The following is a 27084-nucleotide window of genomic DNA, read 5'->3' on the forward strand; positions in this document are numbered from 1 at the left end:
ATAAGCAATTAAGTTAAAAAAAAAAACAACACCCTCATGACAGGCTCTTAAATATTCAGTTTAGTAAAATTCTGGACTAGATTTAGTATTGCATAATTTTAAACATTGCTAGAATATTTTAAACTATTTGCATCCCTGTTGTGCATATTTAGATTTTAAATATCTTGCTATTCATGATGGCCTCATACCATCACTAAGTAGTATCTCAATACATAATCTATATATAGGCGGAACTTTTTCTTTAATGATAGTGGTTATAAATTTGTACTTCATATAGACGCTTGCTAGCTCCCAATGTTATCTTTTTGTCTGACTTCTTGGCAATATGAACAGGCTGTTTCATTTCATAATGTGGCCAAGGACATACTGGCAGAAAGAGAAGTGTTAGTTAACTAAGCCATGTTCTTATTGTTTGCTTGTGTCTGCATTCATTGCATTCTTTTTAATCCTCTTTTTCCATTCTAGAATTTCTTTATTTTATCTGCCCATTTTGTGAAGGTTGATAAGTTAAAACAAAGTCATTTAATCCATAAACCTACTTCACTGAGTGGACCTACATCAACTACAGTCCTTTGAAATAAGTCAGAAGTGAATTAAGCAGTGATGGCCTTTTGTGGATCTCTCCCCCTTTCCTCACAATACATCACAGGTCATACAGGACAAGGGACCTTCTGATGTACCCATTGAATAAGGAGGTTGTCGTCAATCCATACTGAAAATATTAGTCGAGCTCAATTTCTTATTTTTTTAAGATAAAAAATATACTTCAGGATGCAAATATTTTTTCTGCTTCCCCATGGATCTTCTTGGGCTTTCCACTTTGGCAATCTCTGTGCTAGGGCATGAGCCATTTTTAGGTGGACCACCATGGAAGTCCTTTCTGTCTACATTGCTGGGTTAGAAAAGGACTGCAGAAAAGTACACTTGGACTTCTGAAAACCCAGGAGTCGGGAAAAACAAGAACTGCCACGCAATTCGACAGAGGCTTGTACTTTCCAAGTGGAAGTTTTAGGGATACACACTTTCCATCTCCTACCCCAGGATAGTTAGAACATCTTTCGGGGACATTTGAGAATACACATCTGGGATCCCACGGGTCAAGAGCGTCTTAATAAAATCCCAGTCCCATTTAAACCATCTGATCTTAGACCTTGTATTCCAGCCTTGGAAATAACCCAGACTTTGTCTTCTTCTCTCTCCCCAAAGGGAAAAGGCTCATTTTAAGGCCAAGGGACATTATAAATGACAGAGTCATCGTTTCCTGTTTCCTTGGTGAAGAAAACCCTGCATAGGCACCTGTGGGATGAGTTGGCTGTTAGACCAATGTAATAGGGTTGGCATCTGAGTCTAAGAATCAAAGATGGCAGAATCCACAAGATACGCAACACCTTTGTGTACTACTCTGTGCATTTCAACATTGTTATGACGTCCCCCTAAAAGCTACTAGTAGTTATGTCTCCATGAACATTTTAAATTAGCATGATTTAAACTCACGTCCTCAAAATCTTTGGAGGAAGATCACATTTCAAAGAAGAATCTCATGGAGAAATCAAACTATATAAAAACAACTCCTTCTCCTTCTCCTTCTCATGGTATTGGGAATGAGGTACTCTACTACTGAGCCACACCCCCAGCCCTTTAATTTTTTTTTTTTTAATTTTGAGACAGGGTCTAAGTTGCCCAGGCTGGCCTTGAACTTGTGATCCTCCTGCCTCAGCCTCCCATGTAGTTGGGATTATAGTGGTGCACCACTGCACCTGGCTTAAAACCTATATTTTATTTTATACAGTCCTGGGGACCAAATCAAGGGCCTCTCACATGCCAGGCTAGTACTCTACCGCTGAACTAGATCCCGGCCTTTGTTTTATTTTAAATTATATCAAGTGATATATATTTGGGCCCTTAAGGCATCAGGTTTTATTGCTCTCCAGAAGGCAGCCACCCTCAGCTGAACAACAGAAGACAGGGGCTCAAGTCATTTTATTTCTGTGTTGGCAAGTCGGGGTAGGATGAAAGCAAAGCCAAGCGATGTGGTTACCTCCACTTCGGAAGGGACAGACCAGAGGTGAACCAGTGCCAAAGCTTGGAATTCAAAGCTCTTTTGGGGGAAAAAAAAAGCTTGAGAGTCATGAGGGGGCATTTGGTACTCAAATGAGAGAATAAAAATGCTTGTAACTTATTTAATACCTGGACATGAAAGGTGAGGTAGAAGTCAAGATTCCTGAAAACGGCCCAGGGGTACCCATAAACAGAAGGTTCTGAAGCCAGAGCTAACACCATAATCACACTAAGACACTTTGATCTTTTTTTCTCTCTATGGTTTACAATTATGATTTGTGGAAGTAATATTAACCCTTTAAAAGTGAGTGTCTTAAGTGAGATATTTGGTTTTCCACCTTCCAGGGCAGGAGTCTGTCACCTAGCGGTGGCTGCAATGCCCCATTCAGCTCTGACTGGGTACCATCAGAGAAACAGGTCACTGGAATAAAAATCAAAGAGCATCTGTGGATGTAGCCCTGAACTTCCACCCTTAAATAATGAGAAGTCTATCCTTTTAATGTAAACTATCCCATCATAAGTGGGCCCTCAGAAACCTCTCTGTAAGTGGCTGGGATGATGATCTGGGCTGTGACAATGATCTTGGTGTGCCAACACTGCCAGTTTTCTAACAGACCCCCCCCCACCACCCATTGACTGGCATCCTGTTAGTTGCTGCCACTCACACTTTCCCTGGAAACTCCCTGATTCCCGAGGCTCGAGTTAGAGAAACCAGGTAAGTTTCATTTTAATTAATTCCATCAGCCACAAAGAGCTTGTTGGATCACTCCTCATCTACTACCAGTGGGGGGACCTCAGGACCAGGGTGTGTTAGGAGGGATGGAGCGACTTCCTGGGCAACACGAGAACATCAGTCAGAGGAGGGCATGGCGCCTGCAGATGGCTAAGAAGTTGCCATTCTAGGGAGAGACGTGAAGGCCAAAAGCATCACTGTAATGGCACAGTTGTGAAGCACACACCGTTCAATGAATCACACTCCTGACCTCAACTCCCAGCACTTTCCCAAGCACTGTGCTTGATTTCCACCACAAGGTGGCAGGCGATGGCCCTCTGATCCTCTGATCCTCTGCAGCCTTGCCCTGGTGGCACTCAGAGCCAGAGTAGTGCCAGCTCCAGCCGTGACTTCCAGCTCTCAGTTACACCTTTCATGAAGTTGCTATATGCAAAACTCTTGTTAAGAATGGAAGGTTCTAGATGCAATCCCCACCCACTCACAGAACATATAAAGCAAACTGATTTCTGTTTTCATTATAAATAATAAACTATACAAAAAAAATCTCCTAATTTTATTGGTTCCTATTTACAGTGTTAAGGAGAAAGTTCTGGAATCCAAGTCAGAGGGCATGAATTCCAGTCCTTGCTCTTCTCTACGAAGACACTTGACCTCAGGAAGCCACTTCCCCAAGCCTCGATTTCCTCCTTGCCACAATGAGAAAACAGGACTTGGGTGAACTCTGGGACACCCTCCAGAAACCCAGGCATGAAACAAAATAGCATGAGGAGAGAGCAAGCGGAAAAGAATGAAGTAGGGTGCAAATGTACGGTCCTGCAATGCTTCATTTACACCACGTCCTCGGGGAATGGGCTGTTCCACATGGTGAGTTTTCCAGATAATTGAATTTTAAATGCTGAAGCTTGTTTTTCTTTTAACCTTCTGTAATGGAAATCTTTCTAAAGTGTATTACACGCTTCTTTGGCTTTTTAAACAGTATGCTGAGTATAATTTAGCCTTTCCTTAATGTCCCTGGGTCATCAGGATGACCATCTCTTACACCTGTATAGTGCTTCGTGGAATATCAGGTACTCTGGGCACATTCAGGTGGGCAGGCCCCAGAGACTAGAATAAAGCTCTAACTGACCACTCTTCCTCTCTGTTGCCTATATCACTCTCTGTGTCATTTCTCCAAGTAACACCTTCTTGCAGCCTCTTGAAACTCTGTTTCAAATCTGCTATAATCCAGACAGAACTCTAGGTTGCCATGGGTAACCGGAGTCTAAGCTGGAAACAACCCTAAATTTAATTTTACACACAATTTCAAGGCAACGGGGGAACCGTGCTGAAGGTTACTTCTGGCCAGGGCTGATACTCGGCTAGTCCTTCCAGCATGGAACTCTTGTGGGCCAGGCAGCTTGTCCCTCTGACCCCCTGCCTGCCCCTGAACCTGGCTCTTCTAGGACCACACACTCCTCACACTCCAGTACTCTCTGGCTAGTGGGCTCAGGGACACTGTTTCTACAAATGCCAGGGTCCTTTCCAAGTGGTTGGTGCCATGCCACACCAGTTGTGCAAAACAGTAGTGCCCTTACCCATAGTTTCAGTTATTTGTGGCCAACCACGATCCCAAAATACAGTTCAGTACAGTAAGATATTTTGAGAGAGGGAGAGACCACATTCACATAACTTTTATTATAGTAAATTGTTATAATTATTCTATTTGATCATTACTTATGGTGGCTAATCTCTTACTGTGCCTAATTTAAAACTTTGTCATTGGTACCTATAGGACAAAGCATAGTATGTACAGGGTTCAGTACTACCCGTGGTTTCAGGCATCCACCGAGGGTCTTAGAATGCACCCCATGGATGAAGGGGGACTACTGTAATTTGATTATCTCCCCAGTTTGGTGACAGAAGCTTTTTCTTTGTCTCTCTGTGAACTGACTGGCAGAGTTTGAGGCTTTTTCTCTTTTTCAAAACTCAAAGGCCTTTTCTCATTTGCAGGATGTGCTCTGGGTTCAGGTTGCCTGAGGTCCACTGGGTGGGTGTGAAAAGCTATTTTGACTGAACATCTACCGTGTGCCAGATGCTGTACTCAGTACATCGAGTAAATCATCTTTGCTCGTCCACTACACGGCCCTATTAAGGAAACGGAATCCACCTCCACAGTCACACGGCCAACAAGCAGTTCTGGAAGCCGGAGCCATCTCTCTCGGGCCTGAGTCCTCTGCACTCTGCTCTGTTCATGTTTATTAATGTATGAAAATGCCCAAAGTTCACATTCTGAAAAAAAATAAATAAATTCTAAAAGTGAAACGTGGGCCCTTCTATTTTTTAGAAAAGTCTATTTGTTTTGGTTTTGGTGTGTGGGTTTCATTTTAATTAATTCCACATTTCGTTACCAATTGGAACAATCTGTCCTCAGGGAACAGATCTGGTTTACTTATAGAAAGCTAGCGGAGGGAGTAACTGGGATTACAAAGTATTCCTTGTAGGAACTAAGCTAAAAACCTTTGCAGTTCTTTTGCACCAAACAGAGGTAAATAGAACATTCCAGAAAACACTATCTGCCTCAGAGGGTGGTGATAGAGCTCACAAACAGAACCTTCTTCGGATGTGTTATGGGCTATGGCTGCAAGATGGGGTGTGTGACATCAAACACAACTGATGTCCTTCCCCCATCCTAGAAAGTTCTCTGGAAGTTCACACCAGGATAAAGTCATTATCACTGATATGGAACAAGGACCTCCCAGAAGTCCTCCGGGAGCCTAGCACCCAGCTGTGGTCCTCAGGCGTGTGGGCCAGTTGAGAAGGCAGGAATAGTGCCTGTAATTCAGGGGCAGTTATGGATTCAGTTCTCCTAAGGGTCTGGGGCACAGAAGGCTGTCGAACCCACCCATGTCTATGAATTTCCTGTTCTTTCCTCAGAGGTGGACATTCCAAATTGATCTAAACTAATTTTTGAAAGAAGCAATCCATGACCTCATCTTGCACATGGTGCACCTGATCCTCCCACGCTGAGCACACGTAATTCTCAGTGTCCTTTCCAAAAACACACAGTGCTCTAAAGGAACCTGTGGCAGGGAGAAAATTGGAACTTGACTTGATATAAGGTGACTGGTCAAAGTATCTCCTGTGTCAGTTTCCTAAGGCTGCCGTTGTGATAGTAGGAGCAAATGTGACTCCATTTTGTTTTATGACTTCATCCTGTAAAACAACCATGCCAAGTAGAAGAGTCATGACTGGGGCAAGATGTTCATTTCCTTTTGCTATAGAAACCTTTAAGAACACGGAACTACCTAATGGGGCATTGTTTCTGTAACTAGGGTAACGGGACTCTGTAACTGGGGTGATTGGGCTAACTGTGATTGGTTAGGCTTCCCTCCACTTGACTGCACTGTTCCGCTTCTGCAACCTGGCTTGCTTGCATTGGCTAGACCCCCTGAACATCCCTTTTGAGGTTTTCAGGCTTATAACGAGTGCCCTTGCAATTGTTCGGGGCTGATCAGGGGAACAGCTTTATGTTCTGGTCAGCCGCCACCGGTGTGCTTCAATAAAGGCTTGATTCGATTATACGGAGTGGTCTGGAAGTCAGTTTATGAAACCCTGGGACGAAGCTTTAACTCTAACACCATAACAAAGCACCACAAATGGGGTGGCCTAAGAAACAGAAATGTGTTATTTCATAGTTCTAGAGTCTTGAAGTCCAAGATCAAGGATACAGCAGGGCCATACTCCCCTGGTGCAGGGAAAGATCTGTTCCAGGGCTCTTTCCCGGCTTCTGGTAATTCTCTGTCATGCAGCAGCAGAACTTCAGTCTTCACTTAGCATTCTCCTTGTGTCTGTGTCCAAATGTGCCTTTTATAATGACACCAGTCAGATTGCATTAGGGGCCACCCTACTCTAGTATGACCTCATCTTAACTCATCACATCTGCTACGGAGCTACTTCCTGACAAGGTTGCCTTCTGAGGTTCTGAGGATTTGGACTTTGACATACGAATTTTGGGGGATAACTGATAATATCATCGAAGATAATTCTGAACTTAAAATCAAATTCAAGAGAGGGAACAGACCAAATTGCCCAAAAGAATGCCTCATGTTATAGATGATTTCATCAGATTGGCAGTGTGGGCAAGGAGTCGGTGTGTTGGCCCCTGAAATTTGTTGCTTACAAATAATGATGAAGAGGCTGAGGGGGCTGTTGGCTGAGGAGCAGGGAAATACCTTGGGTCCCTACAAAACCCCAATTTCTGATCACCACTCTTTTAAGATAAAATCCACATGGGTAGTTGGAAATTCTGGTGTTGATAGAAACAGTCAGTTACAATGATTGAAAAAGAAACATTTTGAGAACATTTCAAACACTTTAAACTCCCCACTACAATTTGTCTTCCTTATTCATGAGGATTCTACCAACTGTGGATCCAAAATATTAAAAGGAAAAGAGCATGAACAGGCAGTGTGTGTGTGTGTGTGTGTGTGTGTGTGTGTGTCTGGAACAAGGGATTGCACTGAGGGGTGCTTTACAAACTGAGTCACATCCCCAGCCCTTTTGATTTTATTTTGAGATAAGGTCTTGTTAAGTTGCTGAGGCTGGCTTCTAATTCGCCATCCTCCTGCCTCAGCCTCCAGAATATCTGGGATTACAGGCCACACCTGGCCAGTCTTTTTTCTTGTTATTATACCCTATAGAGTACAGAAGAACCACTATATGCCATTTCCATTCTGTTAGGTATTATAAGTAAACAAAAATTATTTAAAGTTTATAGAAATTATGCAAATATGACACCACTGTATGTAAAGGACTTGAGAATTCTTGGATTTTAGAATACACTGGGGGTCCTGGAACCAATATCCATCAGAAAAGGAGGAACAACTGTACCCAAATCTCAAAGAGATTCTACCCTAAAGCTAGATGTAATTTGCCAAAGGGATTCTGCTTGCTTTGGATGTGGTTTGTCCCCCAAAGAGTTATGTGTTGAAGCTTTGATCCCTAGTATGGCAATGTTGGGAGGGGGTGTGGACTATTAACAGGTGGGGGCCTAGTGGGAGGTTGGGATTGGGGTGACTGTGGGACTCCAGTCTCTTTCCTGCTTCCCATCTGGTGGCATGCTTTTCCCCCTCACCTATCTGTTCCTGTCATGACACCATCTACCATTAGGCCCTCACCAGAATCTGAACCAATGGACTGTCCAATCTTGGACTTTCAGAACTTTTAACTAAATAAACTCTTTTCTTCATAAGTAGTCTCTGTCAGATATTTCAATTATAGTAATGTAAATTAAACTAACAGTTCCCCCCCCCCCCGAAGTACTGGGGATTGAACCTAGATGTGCACTACCACCTTTCTACTTTTAAATTTGAGATGGGGTCTAAATTGCACAGGCTAACCTTGAACTTGTGATCCTCTTGTCTCAAACTCCTGAGTAGCTAGGATCACAGGTGTGTGCTACCATGACTGGCCTAATACAGGGTGTGTATAAAAATTTGAATTTCCTTTGATAAATGGCTTCTGTTTTCCTTTTTTGGGGGGGTAGATGGAAGCCTTATTAATTTGTTCTAGTAATTTCCTTGCTGATGTCTGCAATTATGCTAAGGAGGTATTTGGTGCAGCTATAAACCATCCATGAAATTGTGCACAGGCCACAAAACAACAAAGTATAGCTCAGTGGTCAGGAGCACAGACTGTGGTGCAGACACTGGTTCAAGTCTGTTTTGGTCTCTTACTTCAGTGACCTTGAACAAGATACATGAAGCTGAGTTTTCTCATCTAAGCTGTCCTCTGGAGGTGGGTATGAAGTGAGATACTGGCTGGCAGATGCCCACTGCAGTAGACCCAGCTCAATAAATGTTATCTCATAATTATTCAAGAGAGCTAAGAAGTGAACCTTGAAAAAGAATCAATCTTGTCCCCTCCTCTTCTAACTCAATGTGGCTTTTCTCATACTCCTTTCACATCCTGTTCCTTCTCTTTCTTATCCCAAGTTACAGGGGAAAACAGAAATACCATGAATAAGTGAAGAAAGAGAACAAAGAAATACAGAGAAACTTGGACTCAGTGTATTCTTCCCTTAGAGGAAGAATACAGGGCCCACGGCTGCAGCTGCAGACTTGCCCTTCAGACCCAAGCGGACCACGGGTCGGTCCAGCCCCTGCGCCGGCCGGGGCCGCGCCCACTCACCTGGCCCCGCTCACGTCCACTCCGACCATCAGCTGCCCGTTGAGGGAGAGAATCTCGTCCCGCAGCCGGACCTTCCCGCTCTTGCCCGCGGGGCTGTTCTTCCTCAGCTCTGTCACCCAGATACAGCCCACGTCCAGCACGGGGCCCTGGTGGGTCTTCCTCTTCTTGCCTCCTCTGCGCTTTTCACCGTAGTCCCCGAAAACAGGGATGTTCCCAAAACTGAGGCCGACGGTCTCTGTGTCCCCCAGCTGCTTGGTGAGGTACACAGTACAGATCTCCATTTCTGGAGGGCTGAGGTCGGGGGGCACCGCACTCTCATCCACGGCCAAGTTCAGCTGGATGTACTCCTGCAGTTTCTGGATGGCCGCGTGGCAGAGCCGCTGCTCGGGCCCGTCCCCGCCCTCCCGCAGGCTGTTCTGCAGCCACTGGTAGAGGAGGGGCAGGTGCAGCACGGCATTGTCCTGGGTGATGGGCATGGTGCTCACTCCCGGACACCCGCATCATGAAAGGTCCTGCGGCTGGGGGCCGGACCCCGTGGGGCCCCACGTCCCTTGGGAACCCTGGCTGTCATCAGCTGTGCCTGTGTGCATGTTGAGGCTGGCAGATGAGCCTAGGGACGCCTACTCAAGACTGGCCCGTTGACCTTGGCAAGAAGAGGACAGGACACAATTAGGAAAACCCAGGAACGATGGCTCTGGGTGCTCCTCAGGGGAAGGGAGGACATAGCCAACAAGTCCTTGCTGAGTTCATTTCACAGCAGGGTCCATACACGTCCCATGGAAGCTGGGTATTCCTGCAGCAGCAACAGTGTGTCCTTTCCTGGGCTCATTGGCATCTAGGAAAGGAAGAGGAAACAAACAAACAAACAAAAAATCAAAATAGTGAGCCTGGTGGCACAGGACACAAGGCCCCTGGGCTTTGGGAGGACCATGTTTGCTTTTCGAGTTGGAACCTAAGGCCTCTCTCCATCCCCCAGTGTGGCTCCCTCCACACCCATGCAAACACACACTTCTTTCAGGCAGAAGCTTCTGGAACCCTGACCTTCTCTAGGAAGTGTCCCTGATCAGCAAAGAAGTGAGATGCTTTTTGCTACATCAACCCCCACCAACATACCATCTAACTCACAACCAACTGGAAGGCAGTGTGGAAAGCTCCCCTGGAAGGTCACAGAGAGTTCTGGACCAGTGTCCACTCTGTTGACAATAATGTCACCTCTCCTGAAGATGCATGACTGAGCTGAAAGAAGATCCAAGAAAGCTGGTAGATTTCAACAGTGTGGTAATAGATTACCTCAGTAACCAAAGCATCTATTTTGAATGCTAAGGCTGTCAGCTTCAAGCTACTCAAAACTGATTTAAATTACCATGGCTATTTGTTTGAGATGGGAATCTAATTGGAGAATTGCATGTGATAGATTGGACTGCCACAGTGGGCCTCAGTGGCCAGAGTTCTGCTCACAAATGAAATGAACTGTATTTGGAAGACTATGACAGTTAGGATATGAAATGTCCCCCAAAAACTCATGTGTTGAAGGCTTGGTCCCCAACGCAGCAATATCCAGAGGTGGAGCTTTGGGAAGAGATTGGATCATGAGGATTCTGATCTTATCAGTGAACTAACCCACAAATAGCTGAACAGACCACTGGGAGGGGGTGGAAACCACGGGTAGGCAAAGCATGGTTGGAGGAAGAAGATCACTGGGGCATGCCCTTGGGGACTATATCTTGTCCCTAGTCCCTTCCTTTGTCTGTCTCTGCTTCCCAGCTGTCCTGAGCTTTCCTTCACCATGCTCTTCCACCATGACGTTCTGCCTCACCTCACGCCCAGAGCTATGGAACCAGCCAACCATAGACTGAAAGCTCTGAGCCGAAATAAAATTTTCCTCCTCTAAGTTGTTTGTGTCAGTGACAAAAAACTGACTAACCCAGAGAACTTGTAGATCTTTGCACAGATCAGTCATGGGAGGACATCCATATTTTTAAATTCAGGTTTGTGGTCTCTGTCTTCTCAGGGTCAACATTTTGCTTACTGGGATGTTTCATTAGATGTTTTTGAAGAATGACTCTTTTCATAGTACAGGTTGAGTATATATTGAGATATTTTATGGTTGGGATCCAAGTCTAAAATTAAATTCACTTCTGTGTCCTATGTACCTTTTATATATGGATGAAGGTAACTTTACAGACGATTGTAATAAATTTTGAAATGAAACAAAGTTTCATGGTGTGGAATTTTCCACTTGTGGCATCGCATTAGTGCTCTAAAAGCTTCAGATTCTGGATGATTTCAGATGTTTGAATTAGGGATGCTCCACCTGTATTGTGAAATCATCAGACTTTTCTTGTGCCCTGAATCATCTCAAATCGTTGCAAGTGAATGAGGCCCCTCTACTTCTCTAGTTAATAGAAAAACCCAGAAAAATGAGTACATAGAATAAAGGACTAGAAGAACTACTGGAAAATTCTCAATTATAGGCATGGAACTGAAAGATTATGGAGCCTATGAACACCTACATAAGAATAAGACTGTGAGGATGTCCTGCGCTTCAACAATTTTTCCTCTCCTGAAAACGGCTTCCCTGTCTTCACCACTTCTCAGAGTCGGAGCTTGGACTCTCAGCAGAGTTGTCATCTTTGATTGCACTTCCTTGGCCAAAGCTGATTGGACTACAGATGGGCAACTGGTCTAAGCTGAGCCAATCGGCTTTGCTCACCTCCAAGATCAGAAACTGACTCCAGTCTATTTAACTCTAGGTTCACTTAAAGTTTTGTTTTTCTTTTTCTTTGTAGTAGTTTGATTTTAAAATGTAATGTAAGGTAAAGTTTGATGCATTTTTTCAGGCTGAGGGGGAGGGCAGCAAGGCAGCCTCATCCAGGCTCCTGAAGCTAAGAACAGGAATGCTGGGGGGTGCCAGGGTGCTTTCTCTCCCCAGCCTTGCACCGCTGCACTCCAGGGATTGACCTTATTTCTTGGCAGGATGATTTCTTTGCATCTCAGTGCACACAGCAGGCAGGAATATTGCCATTCAGAGCATCCAAACACTCAAAAGTGTTTACCACCTGCAGTAGGACCTTCTGAGTCTCTGCACACGATTTTCAAGGAAGAACTCTGTCCCAGCTTTGATGAGATACCCAGCTGGGGACCAATGGACATGGACTCATGAACTGATGTGCGCGCGGGTGTGCATTATTATTTGAACTTGGCACCCAGCAACTTCTTGATTCTGCTGAGGGTTGTCATATATATTATATACTAATTTTCATTTATTCTAAGATTTTGGGGGGGGTTATGGAGTTTGAACCCTAGGCTGAGTATATGCTAAGTATATGACCACTGAATTACACCTCCAGCCTATAATTTCCATTTATTTGTGCTTCCGCTATATCACGAATTCCTCCAGGGTAAGACATTTGCCATATTGATAGCACACTCACAGTGACACATTCAAGGCCTGGTTATTCATGTATGTTCTATAAATACTTGGTGAATGAATGGATGTGTGAACACAAATTGACACTAGGAAAAAGAAATTCTCTACTACTCTTAAGTTTGGTTTTCCTCAGACCTATTTAAAGAGCAGCTTGCCCATGATATTTACACCTGTTTTCTATGTATGGAATCATCTGAATTGTGACTAGCACCTTGAATCTCAAGACATTAAACATTTAATTTAAAGGACCTTCAGAATGTTTTTTTCTAAATTATTGATCGTCTACAATGTGATAGGTGCTAAGCTGAGGAAGGGAACACGCTGCTGAAGAAGAAGATAGTATCCCTGTATTCAAGGAAACCTTGCTGGGTCTGAGAGACCTCACGGATCATTGTACAGATGAGAAAAAGGAGACTCATAAGAGCCGTTAGACCTGATGAAAATGTTTTGATTTGTTCATAAGATTTTAATATATCTGTGAGTAAAGTTATTTTTCAGTGAGAGGTGTTACTTATTTTGGCCAAAGGAGACATTCAATCTTTGCACATACATGAATTATCTTTTTTTTGATCTTGCATTTCTTTTTAAGTGCTGTATAATTATGTAGGTATTTGCTAAGCTTTTGATTTATTTGGAACCAATTAATAGTTGACATTCAAGTTCTTTGGAAACTCAAAACACACTCTATTGGAAATATCTTTTTGGTGTCTGAGTAATAAGGTCATTTATTACTGACAGGGCTTCTGACACTTGGCCCATGTGTTATTATTCCTTGTTAAATAAATCACTTCCTGAGCAGGCTGGAGAATGTTTTCCACCTTGGATGGCATGGTTTATATTGACTTTCTCTGGGAGAGAGTGAAATTCAGAGAGGAGAGTGAAAGGGATCATTTTTCTATATTTATGGAGAACGGAGGCGAAAGCTTTCTTTGATGGAGAAGGCTGGTTGGCAATTTGATTCAATGAACCTTTCACTGGGGAATTATTTTGTGCCAGACACGGGGCAGAACTCAGGGCATATGGCTCAGGCTGTGTTTGGGAGACACACCTGCCACAGCTGGCCACACGGGCTGATGGGTGGTATCACAAGGTAGGTAAAGGAAGGGCCATGTCTTCTTACCCAGACCTTCGGAAAAATGTTTCTCTGGAGAAGATAACTTTGGGGTTAGCCTAAAAACATTGGTTGGTTTCAACAATTTACCACAGGAAAAGGAGAGAGGAGACTAAATGTAGGAGGCAAAGGTTCACAATTCCCTCCAAATCGACATGATCAAGATGGGAACCAGGAGTCACCTTAGGATTGGGGATGCCCTAGGACACAGTGAATCTCCCTGTGGAGTTACTTGGTGCTTTCTCCTTTGGTTAGCATTATCCAGGATTATTTCTGGAATGAAGAGTCCTCCTGGGTGTATAGTTAGGCTGATCAAGGCAAATAAACACAGATCTTAACTTCTAGGAATGTGAAGTCTTCAACACATTCAGAACCTCCTGCAACCTTCCAAGGGGTCTTTTCACACACAGCTGCCAGGTTGGATGTGAGTGGATGGCATACTGATGGGGACTGTCCTGGCCTTGCTCTTCTCCATCAGCATCCTGCCTGCTTCTGATCTCACCCTCTTGACCTACTTACCACCTTCCCAGCTTGGTGGCTCCCATGGGCCTCATATGATAAATAAACACACAGTTTATGCCAGAAGTTTGTGACAGACCACCAGATACCCAACCCTCCTCCTTCATTTTGTGGGAGTGGCAATGTTTCAACTAAAACACAGCTTCTCTTGCAGGTAGAGTTAGTTATACAGAAAATTTCTAGTCAATGAGATGAAAGTGAAATTTTGGGGTGGGGCTTACACCAACACTCCTTAGAGAATAAGACAGAAATGAAAGAAAAAAATCACCCCCATCTTCTTTAACTCACTTTTCCCTGGATTTTTCTAAATCTAATCAATTAGCTCAATGAGGCCTCAAATAAATACAGAATCTGGTAGCTGGAAGTGGGAGAACTAAAAGTAACAGAATCTAAAACATGGAATTGGCTGAGCAGGGGAAGTTAGGAAGCAGATGTAAAGAACTTGGGTTTGCAGATTGGAAAGTGGTGACCTGGCAATGTGATGTGAAGTACTCGGTCACACTGCCAACTGTACCCTGGAAAGTCATATATGTGTCAACTGAGGTCATGGACTTAGGGAAAATGGCAGGGAAAAATTAGATTTTTGGTAGGTACTTTGTCTCTTGAAGCAGAATCTAGAGCCTCAGTTCTGAAGTTACTCAGAGATGGAGAGAAGTACCACTTTCTTAAGGAAGGCACTCTGGACATCCAGCCTGAAATCTAAACTGCCCAAGAGACCTGCATTACAGACCTTGGAGTACTACAAAACCAGTTTTATCAGAAGGAAATGAGTCTGGAGTAATGGGTTTGGGATTTGGTTATCTCCTGGAAAAATGCACCAAATACCATTGTTTCAACTGTCCCCTGCAGCATACATTCAGTAAGTAGCAGGTGTGAAGTTATAATGCAGGGAGAGGGCACAGCCCCTGAGTTAGAAAGTGAAGCTACACATCATCAGGAACTGACCAGAAACACGTAGACTAGACACCTACTACACTTGAGGGAATTGTTCTGCCTGAAGCACCCCAAACCTGGTTTGCAACAGCCTGGGGTGGGTGGTTCAATTCCTTTAGAAACCTTGAAACTTTCTCCCCTGAAATTCATAGCCTGGGAAAGAGGAGACCATAGAGGTTAATGAAGGAGGAATAACCTGCCAGTCAGAGGCAAGGGCCACAGAGGGCAATGGACAGCGCTCCTTTCACCAGAGCAAGGGCTGCTGCCTGGCCAGCCTGTGGACTCTCACTGTTATTGGAGGTTGTAGCCATTGCTACCCACAGTGACTGCTGTCTTCTCCATCCCTTCTTTTGTAAAGGCAGGTTCATTTTGTAGTCATTCTATGTTTTCCCAGAAGTGTCTGTTGAGTGCTTTGGGGCTTGTTGTAGGGAGTGAGATCTAGGACTGAGGGAGAGGGCCACACACCACCAGACACCCAGGGCTCTCATCTGGGTATGCTGACTCAATAGGCCTGGGTGCTATCTCCACTGGGAATGGGGAGTCTATTTCAGGCATGGAAAGTCAGCTATGTTGGAAACCAAACAAGGGGACTGAGGCAGAGACTGCTAGTACCTACCCATCATCCCGTCTATCCCTTTCCTATTAGAAACCAATTTGTGTTTGAGGAGGAAGTATCTAGCCAAAGATCTGCTTCTTGCTTGAGAGAGTGGAAACCATAGATAGAGTCCTAGCCCATTAAGTTGTCTGTAGGGTTTCCAGGAAAGTTCCTTTAAATGAAAGCTCTTTGGGGCTGGGATTGTGGCTCAGCAGTAGAATGCTCGCCAAGCATGGGTGAGGACCTGGGCTCCATCCTCAGCACCAGATAAAGATGAATAAATAAAGGTATTGTGCCCATCTATAACTAAAAAATATTTAAAAAAAAAATAAAAATAAATGCAAGCTCTTTTGCCTTTTCTCTTGCTTAAAGTGCATACATGATGACTGGTGCTTTTGGTAACCATCTTGTGATAAGGCAAAGGTCTGGTGTTCTTTAGCAGCTGTGCCAAACCCAGCCATTCTACCTCCAGGTTATGTGAGGTTAAAAAAAATGTACCTGGGATCCAACATGGCGGTGGGCGCAGAGAGATCAAGTCTCTGACCTCTTCAGCTGTGCAGGCATAGGGAGTCGTAAACCGTCTAAATGCTGTTTGCTCAGGATCACTAGGCAATGCTGAGCTGACGTGGATCTGGGGTGAACAGTCTGGGCCTCTCAGAACACACACCGAGCCCGGATCGGCTGAATTCAAGCTCCCGTTCGCCTGCTTCTTGCAGACAAACTGCTGTGACTCAGCACTAAACGATCCCGCTGAAACAACTGGTGGGCCCTTCTGAACCTACGTAGGTTAATGCCAACCGAGCCTTCATAGGCAGTGGCCACAGGATTGAAACAGGACTTGGGAGAGCCAGTCAGGACCCACCCATTGCATTGGTCACCTGGCAAAGGGAACAAACTGTTGCCATTTGCATGGGATACCACCATGGCAGAGAACTGACGTCACCAGAATGCAGCGGAGGAGATAACTCCATTGAAACCAGCGGCAACAGGTGTGTAACCCCTAGCCTTCCCTCTCCACACAGTGGGGAAACCTTAAGGGCCCCTCCCAGCTCTCAGGTGAGCGCGATAGCCAGACGGAGGGAATCAGGAGTGGCTCGGGACCTGCGGTGTGGAACTCCTGGCTACCGCTCCCTCCAGTGCTGACAACTGAGGTCTCTTGCACCAGCTACCGGGGGCGTGGCTACCGGAGGGCTAGCAAAATTCGCTGAGGGTTCTCAGCCCCAAGCTCTACAAACTGAGGGTCTGAGGGAATGGCAAACAGGGAGAGTGTGCCCAGTCGTTCATGAAAACAGGGCTCCCGGGAGCAGCAGACCTGGCGTGTAGCCAGTATTGTGGTGAGTGTCACTGGTGAGCGGGGCCTGGCTTGAGGAAAAGTGGGGAAGTGACTAGACACAAGAGAAGGCCCTAGGCACTCAGGATTGGAGACCCGCCCAGTCTGGGAGGAGTAGCTGCGGCACAGTGATTGGTTCCCGCGTATTGAGAGGAGAATCTTGGCCCGGTGGGAACAGCTCCACCTACTGGAAGAGAAGTTAATCAAACTCTAAGACTGCATTAATTAATTTTTTTTTAATTTGGGTTTTTTTCATTTTCATTTTTTTGTTGTTTTTTAAATTTTTAAAAAAAATTTTTTAAATTATTTTTTAAATTTATTTTATTTTCTATTTTTTCTTTTGTCTTTTCATTTCTTTTCAATTTCCTTATTCCCCCTTCCTTGATTCTACCTGCCTACTCTCATTCTCTTTAGTGACTTCTTCCCTTCCCTTCTAATACCTTTCCTCCCAAGCATCAAATAAATTTATAGGAATAAACAGTAACTCAGCAGTCAAACAGAACAAGAAGTAACATGAGCAGCATGAAAAAGCAAGGAAGAAAAGGAGTACAAACAATGCAGGACAGCCTAAATATTCAGGAGGACCTAGAGGCATCAGAAAATGGTCAAATAAAGAACTCAAGGAATACCTTAGACAGATGGAATGTAACCTCAAAGAGGATATGAGACAGCAAATTCAAACAGTGAAAGAACACATTAAAAATGAATTACATAAACAGATAAAAGAAGAAATTAAGCATCTTTATCAGGAGATAGATAGAGATTATAAAAAAATCAAACAATAATTCTAGAAATGAAGGAAACTATAAACCAAATTAAAAACTCAAATGAGAGTATCACTAACAGAGTGGAGCAAGTAGAAGCCAGAACGTCAGATAATGAAGACAAAATATATCATCTTGAAAAGAGTCTAGCCAACTCAGAAAGGCTGGTTCAAAAATCACGAGAAAAACATCCAAGAGATATGGGATAACATAAAAAAAAAACCAAACTTAAGAGTCATCGGGATAGAGGAAGGTATAGAGGTTCAAACCAAGGGAATGAGTAACCTGCTGAATGAAATAATTATAGAAAACTTTCCAGAAATAAAAAAGGAAATGTATATACAAATTGTAGATGCATACAGGACACCGAGCATACAAAATCACAGTAGACCAACGCCAAGACACATTGTTATGAAGATATCCAATATACAGAACAAAGAGAAAATATTAAAAGCTACAAGAGAAAGGAGGCAGATTACATTCAGGGGTAAACCAATAAGGTTAACAACGGATTTTTCATCACAGACGCTGAAAGCAAGAAGATCCTGGAACAACGTATTTCAAACACTGAAAGACAATGGATGCCAACCAAGAATCTTGTATCCAGCAAAATTAAGTTTCAGGTACAACAACGAAATAAAAATCTTTCATGATAAACAAAAGTTAAAAGAATTTGCAGCCAGAAAACCAGCATTGCAAAGCATCTTGAGCAAAACACTACACGAGGAAGAAATGAAAAACAATAACCAAAACCATCAGTGGGAAGTGCCTCAGTAAAGACAGAGGGCGGGGGGAAAGCTAATCATGGAGAAACAAACTAAATTAAAAAAAAAAAGATAAATAATCAAACATGGCTGGAAGTACAAACCATCTATCAATAGTAACTCTAAACGTTAATGGCCTAAACTCTCCAATAAAGCGACATAGGCTGGTAACATGGATTAAAAAAACAAATCCAACAATATGCTGCCTCCAGGAGACACATCTGATTGGAAAAGACATACACAGGCTGAAGGTGAAAGTTTGGGAAAAAATATACCACGCACACGGTCCTCGTAAGCAAGCAGGGATGGCCATCCTCATATCGAATAAAATCGACTTCAAGACTAAGTTAATCAAAAGGGATAAGGAAGGACATTATATACTGTTAAATGGAACCATTCACCAACAATACATAACAATTATCAATATTTATGCACCAAATAATGGTGCTGCGACGTTCATAAAACAAATTCTCCTCAAGTTCAAGAATCAAATAGACCACAACACAATAATTATGGGTGACTTCAACACACCTCTCTCACCATTGGACAGATCCTCCAAACAAAAGCTGAATAAAGAAACTATAGAACTCAATATCACAATCAATAACCTAGACTTAACTGACATATATAGAATATATAAACCATCATCAAGTGGATATACTTTTTTCTCAGCAGCACATGGATCCTTCTCAAAAATAGACCATATATTATGCCATAGGGCAACCCTCAGTAAATATAAAGGGGTGGAGATAATACCATGCATTTTATCTGATCATAATGGAATGAAACTGGAAATCAATGATAAAAGAAGGAAGGAAAAATCCTACATCACATGGAAAATGAACAATATGTTACTGAATGATCAGTGGGTTACAGAAGACATAAAGGAGGAAATCAAAAAAATTCTTAGAGATAAATGAAAATACAGCCACAACATATCGGAATCTATGGGACACAATGAAAGCAGTTTTAAGAGGGAAATTCATCGCCTGGAGGCCATTCCTCAAAAAAAGAAAAAAACAACAAATAAATGAGCTCACACTTCATCTCAAAGCCCTAGAAAAGGAAGAGCAAAACAACAGCAAATGTAGCAGAAGGCAAGAAATAATTAAATTCAAAGCGGAAATCAATGAAATGGAAACAAAAGAAACTATTGAAAAAATTGACAAAACTAAAAGTTGGTTCTTCAAAAAAATATATAAGATCAACAGACCCTTAGCCATGCTAACGAAGAGAAGAAGAGAGAGAACTCAAATTACTAACATATGGGATGAAAAAGGCAACATCACAACAGATACTACAGAAATACAGAAGATAATTAGGAATTATTTTGAAAACCTATATTCCAATAAAATAGAAGATAGTGAAGACATCGATAAATTTCTTAAGTCATATGATTTGCCCAGACTGAGTCAGGAGGATACACACAATTTGAACAGACCAATATCAATGGATGAACTAGAAGAAGCCATCAAAAGACTACCAACCAAGAAAAGCCCAGGACCGGATGGGTATACAGCAGAGTTTTACAAAACGTTTAAAGAAGAATTAATACCAATACTTTTCAAGTTATTTCAGGAAATACAAAAAGAGGGAGCTCTTCCAAATTCATTCTATGAGGCCAACATCACCCTGATTCTGAAACCAGACAAAGACACCTCAAAGAAAGAAAACTACAGACCAATATCTCTACTGAACCTAGATGCAAAAATCCTCAATAAAATTCTGGCGAATCGGATACAAAAACATATCAAAAAGATTGTGCACCATGATCAAGTAGGATTCATCCCTGGGACGCAAGGATGGTTCAACATACAGAAATCAATAAATGTTATTCACCACATCAATAGACTTAAAGATAAGAACCATATGATCATCTCAATAGATGCAGAAAAAGCATTCAACAAAGTACAGCATCCCTTTATGTTCAAAACATTAGAAGAACTAGGGATAACAGGAACATACCTCAACATTGTAAAAGCTATCTTTGCTAAGCCTCAGGCTAGCATCATTCTGAATGGAGAAAAATTGAAGGCATTCCCTCTAAAATCTGGAACAAGACAGGGATGCCCTCTATCACCACTTCTATTCAATATAGTTCTCGAAACACTGGCCAGAGCAATTAGACAGATGAAAGAAATTAAAGGCATAAAAATAGGAAAAGAAGAACTTAAATTATCACTATATGCGGATGACATGATTCTATACCTAGAAGACCCAAAAGGGTCTACAAAAAAACTACTAGAACAAATAAATGAATTCAGCAAAGTGGCAGGATATAAAATCAACACGCATAAATCAAAGGCATTTCTGTATATCAGTGACAAAACTTCTGAAACGGAAATGAGGAAAAACACCCCATTCACAATATCCTCAAAAAAATAAAATACTTGGGAATCAACCTAACAAAAGAGGTGAAAGATTTATACAATGAAAACTACAGAACCCTAAAGAGATAAATAGAAGAAGATCTTAGAAGATGGAAAAATATACCCTGTTCATGGATAGGCAGAACTAACATCATCAAAATGGTGATATTACCAAAAGTTCTCTATAGGTTTAATGCAATGCCAATCAAAATCCCAACGGCATTTCTTGTAGAAATAGATAAAGCAATCATGAAATTCATATGGAAAAATAAAAGACCCAGAATAGCAAAAGCAACTCTAAGCAGGAAGTGTGAATCAGGCAGTATAGCGATACCAGATTTCAAACTATATTACAGAGCAATAGTAACAAAAACAGCATGGTACTGGTACCAAAACAGGCGGGTAGACCAATGGTACAGAATAGAGGACACAGAGACTAATCGACAAAGTTACAACTATCTTATATTTGATAAAGGGGCTAAAAGCATGCAATGGAGGAAGGATAGCATCTTCAATAAATGGTGCTGGGAAAACTGGAAATCCATATGCAACAAAATGAAACTGAATCCCCTCCTCTCGCCATGCACAAAAGTTAACTCAAAATGGATCAAGGAGCTTGATATCAAATCAGAGACTCTGCGTCTGATAGAAGAAAAAGTTGGCTACGATCTATATATTGTGGGGTCGGGCTCCAAATTCCTTAATAGGACACCCATAGCACAAGAGTTAATAACAAGAATCAACAAATGGGACTTACTTAAACTAAAAAGTTTTTTTCTCAGCTAAAGAAACAATAAGAGAGGTAAATAGGGAGCCTACATCCTGGGAACAAATTTTTACTCCTCACACTTCAGATAGAGCCCTAATATCCAGAGTATACAAAGAACTCAAAAAATTAAACAATAAGATAATAAATAACCCAATCAACAAATGGGCCAAGGACCTGAACAGACACTTCTCAGAGGAGGACATACAATCAATCAACAAGTACATGAAAAAATGCTCACCATCTCTAGCAGTCAGAGAAATGCAAATCAAAACCACCCTAAGATACCATCTCACTCCAGTAAGATTGGCAGCCATTATGAAGTCAAACAACAACAAGTGCTGGCGAGGACGTGGGGAAAAGGGTACTCTTGTACATTGCTGGTGGGACTGCAAATTGGTGCGGCCAATTTGGAAAGCAGTATGGAGATTCCTGGGAAAGCTGGGAATGGAACCACTATTTGACCCAGCTATTGCCCTTCTCGGACTATTCCCTGAAGGCCTTAAAAGAGCGTACTACAGGGACACTGCCACATCGATGTTCATAGCAGCATAATTCACAATAACTAGACTGTGGAACCAACCCAGATGCCCTTCAATAGATGAATGGATAAAAAAAATGCGGCATTTATACACAGTGTGTAGAGAATCAGATGTAACTGCGTTACTATTACTGTCCTTGATGGAGTCTGCCTGCAAACAAGATATTCTGTCAAGGTATAGATAGGTAACAGTGGACATGCTTGAAAACGAGGTGTCTGCTGTCCTTGGGAGGGCCTACTTGCAAACGAGAGGCTCCTTCAAGGTTTAGATAAGGTAACTGTGGACATGCTTGAAAACAAGGTGTCTGCTGTCCTTGGGAGGACTTACCTGCAAACGGGATGTTCTGCCAAGTGGGCTAGGAGGGCGCTGAGAAAAATTTTATTATCTGTTCTTAACAAAGAGCAGAGCTCAACATACTCCCGGCCGAGAATAGATTAGCCATGAGAAGCGGGTCACTTCTGATTAGAAAGTAAAACTTCTGTATGCTATGTTTAATTAGCTGAAAGACCTGATTTATTGATGTTGGAAGGCTGACTTCTTTGTTCACAATACTATAAAAAGATTGCTTGTACACAATAAAGGACTTTTTTTCTGCTGCTGCTTTGCTTGCTCTGCTTCTTCTTTCTTTTCCCATGCTGACCTGCAAGTGAATTACTGCAACACAGTGGAGTATTACGCAGCACTAAAAAATGACAAAATCATGGAATTCGCAGGGAAATGGATGGCACTAGAGCAGATTATGCTAAGTGAAGCTAGCCAATCCCTAAAAAACAAATGCCAAATGTCTTCTTTGATATAATGAGAGCAACTAAGAACAGAGCAGGGAGGAAGAGCAGGAGGAAAAGATTAACATTAAACAGAGACATGAGGTGGGAGGGAAAGGTAGAGGAAAGGGAAATTGCATGGAAATGGAAGGACACCCTCATTGTTATACAAAATTACATATAAGAGGTTATGAGGGGAATGGGAAAAAAAACAAGGAGATAAATGAATTACAGTAGATGGGGTAGAGAGAGAAGATGGGAGGGGAGGGGAGGGGGATAGTAGAGGATAGGAAAGGTAGTAGAATACGACAGTTACTAATATGGCATTATGTAAAAATGTGGATGTGTAACCGATGTGATTCTGCAATCTGTATTTGGGGTAAAAATGGGAGTTCATAACCCACTTGAATCTAATGTATGAAATATGATATGTCAAGAGCTTTGTAATGTTTTGAACAACCAATAAAAAAATGTACCTTATTAAAGCCTTGTTAATTAGACATTCTGTTACAGTTGAATAAAACCCTTAATAAATTCATTATTTTAATTCCCTCTTTACCCTTAGATTCAAGACCTAGAATATAATCCTGAGTCTTTCAACTTTAGCCCTGCTACTTTATTCATAGTAGTTGAGTTACTATTTTGATTTTGGGACACCAAAAACCAAACTAAACCACACCAAAACAAAAACCACCAAAAACAACCAGAATCCAAAACAAATAAAATAAGAGCTGAAATCACACATGAATTCTTCCAATGTTTTGTCAGCACCATTGTGAAGCCCCAGGTGTTATGACAAACTTACAAGAAATTGAGAAACATTGCAAATACAAACCCTCATGACTCCCTGAAGTGGGCTTGTTTTGGAGGATCAAAGTACTGGCTGGTTTTTATCTCTCTACATGGCTGACTGGCCACTAACTGGAGGATGCGCCCAAGAGACAGGAGAAGGATCTGATCACCACTTTATTTCATGCAACCACTATTGATTGTGCCAGGTGCTGTGTGAGGCTGGGCAGACCCAGGTTGGCTGAGCTCCACCAGAAAGAGACTATAAAAGAAGCAGTTACAGCGAAGTATGGTAAGGGTCATGAAAGGTGCATTTGAGGATGCATGATGGATTTGGGAAGCATGGTTTTTCAGGGGCTGCTGGGATGAGAGATGTTTCCCAGATAAATGATAGAAGGTGAGGACCTAGGAAGGACTTCAGGAATTACCCCATCTGGCCTTTAATTTTACAGATGAGAAGCATACTCATCTGACTCATTCAAGACAGGCCTGAGTTCCTTTGGTGCTTGGGTCCAATGACCCTTGAAGAATAGAGGAAAGGAGGAAAAATGAATAAAATGAAAAAAAAAATCCCAACTTGGCAGCTGTTTTGAGATTCTACTATTTGCAAATACTGTATATCTTCAAAAAATGAACCATTTGTCCAAATAACAAAAAATGGGAATGAATGGAAATTGCAGGTAGGTTTATGAGTGCTTCCTCTCAAATAAGCTGAGTGCAAGAAAATGGTTTGGGTCCAGATAATCAAAATGAATATTAGAAGTAATTTCGGTTCCCCATCCACTTCTAAAATATATTTGCTGTGACTTCAAATACTGAAACACGTTTATGAACCTGCAGTTTAAGATCATTTACTTGAAATGTCAGGATTTGGCATGTTCCAGGTTAGTACTATTTCTGGAGCTCAGGTATGTGGATTCTGAAAGATCTTGCATAATAACTGTGGAAAGGGCATCGATGGCAGGTGTACATCTATACAATGGCCATCCCACACCTCGAGACAGCTGCTCTCTGCTGAATGGCTGAGAACAATGACAGCAGCAGTGTTAATTGCCAGACATCCATGAGCTCACTGTGACACACTACTGTAATCAGACTGTCCTGTCCACCTTGAACAGACTGGGCAGCCATGATGCCACCAACCTGTCATCTACAACCCTGTAGATCACACTCTCAACTTAGAGCATGCATTAATAAGTTCTGTTTCCATTACCCTGGAATGATGTTAAAACAACAACAATAACAAAGAATGGTTCTTGCACAAATCCTTTTAGAGTGATCATGCTGTTCAGATGTTTCTGTGTGTAGACTTTTTGGTACCTAATCTAGTTACTGTATTTAAATTCTTTGGATATAACTGTACAAGATCTGACCTCATTATTAATAACAAAACTTAAATATGTATAATAGTCAGGAATGCCCTTTACTATTAGCTAGCTATAGGTCTCCAGGCAAGTCCTTTAAAATCTTTGAGACTCAGTTTCCTTATCTGCCAAATGAGGTGGTTTTACAAAGTTTCCTTCCAGCTCCGGCATTCTCTCGGACTTCAGAGCTGAGTTAGTGAGTCAGGGATGGAGTTACTGGCCTCCTTAAGAAGCACACACACAACACATGGATGTTTTAAACTGCAGAGGAGATGGGCCAAATTGCTTTATCAGATATTGAGTATCTGCCAAGACAAAGGGAGGAGGGGAGCCCCAGGGGTGGTTTTACATTCATGTGCTTATAACCCTAGTCCAGCTCTTTGGAAGAAAAGAAGAAATATATCCTCGTAAATAAAGACTCTTTGGAGCAGCAGAAAGAACCAAAGTTTCATGAAGTGGGAGGAGCTTGCCTGGAGGGTGGGGTATGTAGGAAATCTGGTGTCTCCTCCGAGGCCCCATCCACTCTCCAACTTGGCAAGGACCTAAATGGTGTGGAGACCAGGCTCCAGCCCCTCCCTGCCTCGGCCGGACCACAGGGTTCCAGGGCTCTGGCCAGAGCTCCTGGTGCAGAGAGAATCCTCAGAGGAAAAGGCAAGATCACAGAGCACAAAGGTTCAACCATGTGCCTCTCTGGGAGACTCCCCTTTCCCATCCTTCCTGTGGGAAAGACTCAGACAATGAGAAAGCATGTCAAAGTCCATGGGAGTGAGAGAAAGAAGAGTCCTCACTTGACCTCTTCCATTCATGAACTCAGAGTTAAGGAGAAGAAATGACCGCGAAGGGTTGAGATACACTAGCCCTGACTCCCTCAGGAGCCCCACAGCTACTCAGACACCCTCTTGGTCCTTCATAGGGGTGGGAAACAAATGAAGTACAGAGAAGGAAACAAGAATGGCATTGCAGAGACGAACTAAACTGAAAATGACCTAAGTAAGTTCTACTCTGGGTGTTCCACATTGCCCTCAAGAGGGATCTGTGGGAAAGGAGGAGGTTGGACTATCATCATTTAAGATCCTGCTTTGCAGAGGCATGTGCACAGCTACAAGATATGGCTGGGAGCTGGGTGTGGTGGTGCATACCTGTAATCCAAGTTATTTGGGAGGCTGAGGCAGGAGGATCACAAGTTTGAGGCTAACAACTTAGAGAGACTCTGTCTCAAAATAAAAAATAAAAAGGGCCCCTGGATTCAATGACCCAGTACTGGGGGTTAGAGGTGAGGGGCAATATTGCTGGGGAAAGCCATTGGTACACAGAAAGATGCTATAAGGTGACCTTGATCTTGGTAAGTTTCCCATCATTCCTATCTTTAGGATTCTGGGCTTAGAATCATGAATTCTGTTAGCACGTTGAAAAAGTATCCACTCTCTTGTTACCAGCAAGAGAGCTCAATCATTGATTTTCAATCAGGAACACAATTATTAAGTGGGCATGATGTTTACATTGACCCCATGAATGCCTGAATTCCCTGAGGGCAGGATGCAGAGGACAAACTTCAGAACCAGGAGCACAGATGGGCAGAGGAGGCCTCCCAGATTAAGTAGCCTCTCCCCCCCCCCCACCATAGATAGGCTGCACTTTGCAAAAGAAACTGTCTGCATAGCCAAGACTCCCCTTTATTACAGACAACCCTGGCTCCTACAGGTTTTCTTTCCTGTCCTCTGTATTAATCACCCCCTTCTATTCCCATGCACTTTCTCCACATTGCCCACCTTGACATCAATAAAGACCAATTTCTCTTCTCTGAATTATAGGCACGATTGCATTTCGGCCCATCCTCTTCAAGACTACTGTGACTTCGGTTTTGGATTCTGTGTTTTCATGTACAGTTGTTTTTACTTTGGGTCTTTCCAAGGCTGGCTTTTTAATCATGGATGTTGTATTTACCAGTTTAATTCTCAAAATAGAAGCATGTCTTATTTATTTCTGCATTCTGGGTGGTGAGGAGGTGGTCTCACTGTTGCTCCCAAGTACTAATGGTCTGAATGTGGCTGCCAATTCCTGTGTTGAAACTTAATCCCCCTGTGG

General features: G+C 42.7%; 1 protein-coding gene and 1 long non-coding RNA gene across 9 annotated transcripts in view; one reads left to right on the forward strand and one right to left on the reverse strand.

Annotated features, from left to right (window-relative positions):
- The window catches only part of Pdzd2 (PDZ domain containing 2), a 365774-nt gene that overhangs the window by 225135 nt on the left and 113555 nt on the right, over positions 1 to 27084 (reverse strand). For all 8 annotated transcript variants that reach the window (XM_058572097.1, XM_046422305.2, XM_058572096.1 and 5 more), the window contains one exon: positions 8960 to 9794. In XM_058572097.1, coding sequence (XP_058428080.1) covers positions 8960 to 9435 — 476 coding nt within the window. In that variant the 5' untranslated portion in view covers positions 9436 to 9794. The remainder of the gene's footprint in view (positions 1 to 8959; positions 9795 to 27084) is intronic.
- On the forward strand, positions 3367 to 5092 carry LOC124077793 (uncharacterized). The gene is made up of 2 exons (XR_006846722.2): positions 3367 to 3655; positions 4781 to 5092. It is a non-coding gene; the product is annotated as an uncharacterized LOC124077793 (long non-coding RNA).

Source organism: Marmota monax, unplaced genomic scaffold (genome assembly GCF_021218885.2).
Source record: "Marmota monax isolate L192 unplaced genomic scaffold, Marmota_monax_Labrador192_F-V1.1 WCK01_AAM20220418_F8-fsc00077, whole genome shotgun sequence".
NCBI classification, from domain to species: Eukaryota; Metazoa; Chordata; class Mammalia; order Rodentia; family Sciuridae; genus Marmota; species Marmota monax.